This window comes from Asparagus officinalis, chromosome 6, assembly GCF_001876935.1.
Source record: "Asparagus officinalis chromosome 6, Aspof.V1, whole genome shotgun sequence".
Classification (NCBI taxonomy): Eukaryota; Viridiplantae; Streptophyta; class Magnoliopsida; order Asparagales; family Asparagaceae; genus Asparagus; species Asparagus officinalis.
Window position 1 is genome coordinate 56,473,268 of NC_033799.1, and position 3,146 is coordinate 56,476,413.

The 3,146-nt window shown below is 37.5% G+C and overlaps 1 protein-coding gene across 1 annotated transcript; it reads right to left on the minus strand.

Annotated features, from left to right (window-relative positions):
• On the minus strand, window positions 1,040-3,140 carry LOC109846480 (microtubule-associated protein RP/EB family member 1A-like). Its single transcript, XM_020415728.1, has 6 exons — window positions 3,016-3,140; window positions 1,891-1,959; window positions 1,726-1,812; window positions 1,474-1,580; window positions 1,284-1,396; window positions 1,040-1,143 (listed from the first exon to the last, which is right to left on the minus strand). Exons 1-6 carry the CDS (start codon window positions 3,121-3,123, stop codon window positions 1,055-1,057), a joined length of 573 nt encoding a protein of 190 aa, XP_020271317.1. The 5' UTR covers window positions 3,124-3,140; the 3' UTR covers window positions 1,040-1,054.

Below are 3,146 nucleotides of genomic sequence, written 5' to 3' on the forward strand. Positions count from 1 at the left end.
GTGGCAGCCACAGAGCATACGATAAGTAGATATATACAAGTACCCTAAGTTGGCTCTGATACCACTTGTTGGAACAAAACCGGGGCCCAATAGAGCAGGGTCGCAGCAATAGTAGAGCAAAAGTAGAGATAAAATGTTGGACACACAGATTTACGTGGTTCGGCACTTGATTGCCTACGTCCACGGGCAAGGATAAAAGAATTCACTATGAGGAGAAAACTCTGGAGTTACAATCTCTCTTTCTAAGGAGATACTCTCTCTATTTTTTCTCTCACACTCTTCTATATAAGAAGTTGTTTCTGGGATGAGATTTCCTTAAGGATTTGAAGCCTATTTATAGTTTTTGAAAAAATACTATGCACAATAAAATATTAATATTTTACTGTAGCTGTGGGGCCCGCTCTTTTGTTTTCTTTCTCCTTTTCAACATTGCATTAGCATGATCAAGATCCAACCTGAATCTGGCATATGTTCTCACCTTCCCAAATTCAATTTGTGACACGTATGGGGTAGTGCAGTCTGATACTTATTTCAGTCTAGGAGATTCATTGAAGTAATTATAAGCTTTAATAAGTTCCTCAGGAGATAAGTTTTTACCTGCGTGGGCTCGCTTGCACCAATTTGAAGGCATAAACATGAAATAACGAGGGTTTGCGAAATCTCGTTCAAGAAGAAAACCAAGATTTATGATAACATGTTAAAGATGCAAGTAGCTTCGAAGTTGAACATGAAAATCAAATTTCATAAATTAAATGAATAAATATCTCTGGAACCAGGATCATGACCAAATCAAAATTGCATGTACGTTCTTACTGGCTTCACATAGTCTAATGCAGAGGCATAGTACTAAATCTGCTTTATCCGAGTTAGGAAGTTGAAACATCCATGTGTCACAGGAAGCTAATCGTTTGAGTACGAATAGTACGTGCAGACTTTCTACAAATAGGACTTTCATATAAACCTAAATCTCTAGGACAAAAAAACTGTAAGGTACAAATGTGCAATGCACAAGGTACTTTATCTCAAGTAGATGGAAAAGAGAGTATATGTGTTTTTAGTACTTGTAAGGTACCTTCTGATATAGTTCCCTTATTTGGCTTACGTAAATTTCCTCATTAGCTATTGGGGAAACTTGCTTTGCACCTGGATCAAGAGAATGGTGTTTTTAGTACTTGGAAAAAAGTATGAAATGGTTCTTAACTATTAAAACGCAGCATGGAAAGAAGCCAGAAAACCAGAAGAAGTGAGCCAAGTGAGATAACTATAAGGATTGAGGTACATGCCATCTGTGGAAACACGATTTGGTAGGCTATTATGTGGCAATGATTTGGAGAACTTCTGAGAACCCTTCCGCTCCTTCCCTCCTTTGCATCGTCTCTCGACAGGGTTGTAGTTTCTGGAGCCAACTTTCAATTATTATGAGAAAATAAGCTTCTGAATTAGTTTTTCAAATGATAAAAAGGAGTATCATACTCATTCATAATTCCATGAGTTACAGAATCACAGTAGCGCTTCAGCCATTGTAGGAACTCCAAATTGTCCAATGGCCGTCCTTTAACAAGTTTGTTGACTTCAATGTGCTACAACACAGGTGAAATACAGGAACCAAGCATCACTAGTTGAAAATTATTGATGTTTTATCTTAAGAGACAAATAAGCGAGTGACCAAAATAAAACAAGCACAAATAAAAAGGAAAATATATGTTATCCTTATATATCAACTACCTTTTCTATTTTCAGCTTGTTAAACACGTCCTGCAGAAGCTTGTAATTTTGAATCATGTCGTACTCAGTCTTGGCATCAAAATTTACCTAAAAAACAAAATATATTCGAGATTAAATAACATGATGTCTAACTAGGTATGAGGGCAATAAAAAAGAATGAATTACCCTATGCATGGGAACAATCCCAGGATGGACCATGTCCATCATTTGGCACTGGACAGCACCAGATGCTGCCTGCATTATAGTCATTACGTAACAAAGGTGCATTAACTATAAAAACCAGATGAACAACAACAACAGCAGTAAAAGTGTAGCAGAACTAAAGATTTTGATGCTGTCAAACAATATGAGGCCAACTTAGACGCTTCAAATTGTTATTCCGGAATCACTTCACTAAGTAGTACTATCACCGGTTTCTCCCTCATCTACTATAAGATCACAGGGGAAGTATCATAGCATTGTACACAGTGAACATTTCTATGAATTTGGAGGAATGAACCACAACAGGAGTAGATTTCCCGAGACCCAAGAATTTCCGATTGCACCAATCACGCAGTTCAGTTCTCATTTTGCATCTTGTGCTGATATTTTCTTCATCCCCCTACACTGACATGTCTTGATGACGTAGAGAAATACGTAACATTCGGAACGGCAGCCAGCTTTAGAATGTGGATAACCTTTCTTATTAATATCTCTGATATAGGATCCAAATGGGACAGTCAAATAATGCTGCTTGCATGTTGCTGATACAATCTTTTCGTTCAAACAGAAAAAATTTCACCACCTTTCAATTAATAAAGAAATTAAGCAAGTGGAAAATTAAAAGGAAAAAAAAAAGATACTCGGAGCCGGCACCTCTTTTGTAGACTCATCAAGGTGAACTAAACTTTTACAGCTATTATGCTAATACTAGACCAATGTAGATTCACGGAAAAATCGAAAAAAGGGGGTAAAAATGGAACACAAATGTAGTCCATACAATAGTTTGGGGGAAATGATCAAATTAATATAGTATACAATCCCTAATTAGATGTCTCGATCACATTACCCTGTTCTAATTAGAACAATAATTTAAAAAAAAAACTTGACCTTAAATCGACATAACTCCTATGGAAATGAAGGGATTTAAGGGGGGGAAAACCTATTTAAATATCGTAATCTAAATCACATGGTCTCCAATTAAACATAGCTTCTTTCTCCGATCAATTAAAACAAGAACCACGCCAAAAAAAAACCTCGAAAACAAACAAAATAGAGGGAAGAAACCCTAGTTTTTTTTTTTTGGCTGACCTCTTCGACGCGAGAGAGGCTGAGCTGGAGGGTGGCGTTGATCCACGACAGGATCTCGTTCCTCCCGACGAAATACGCTCCGTCCATCATCCCGATCGCCGCCGCCATCTTCGAGATCCAACGGCCGAGAT

Excerpts from the sequence above, each read along its gene's own strand:
- LOC109846480 (XM_020415728.1), bottom strand. The coding sequence starts at position 3,123 with ATGGCGGCGGCGATCGGGATGATGGACGGAGCGTATTTCGTCGGGAGG. Across the intron at positions 1,813-1,890 it reads GGATTGTTCCCATGCATAGG|GTAAATTTTGATGCCAAGAC; the intron begins GTAATTCATTCT and ends TTTGTTTTTTAG. Across the intron at positions 1,144-1,283 it reads AAATCGTGTTTCCACAGATG|GTGCAAAGCAAGTTTCCCCA; the intron begins GCATGTACCTCA and ends CTCTTGATCCAG.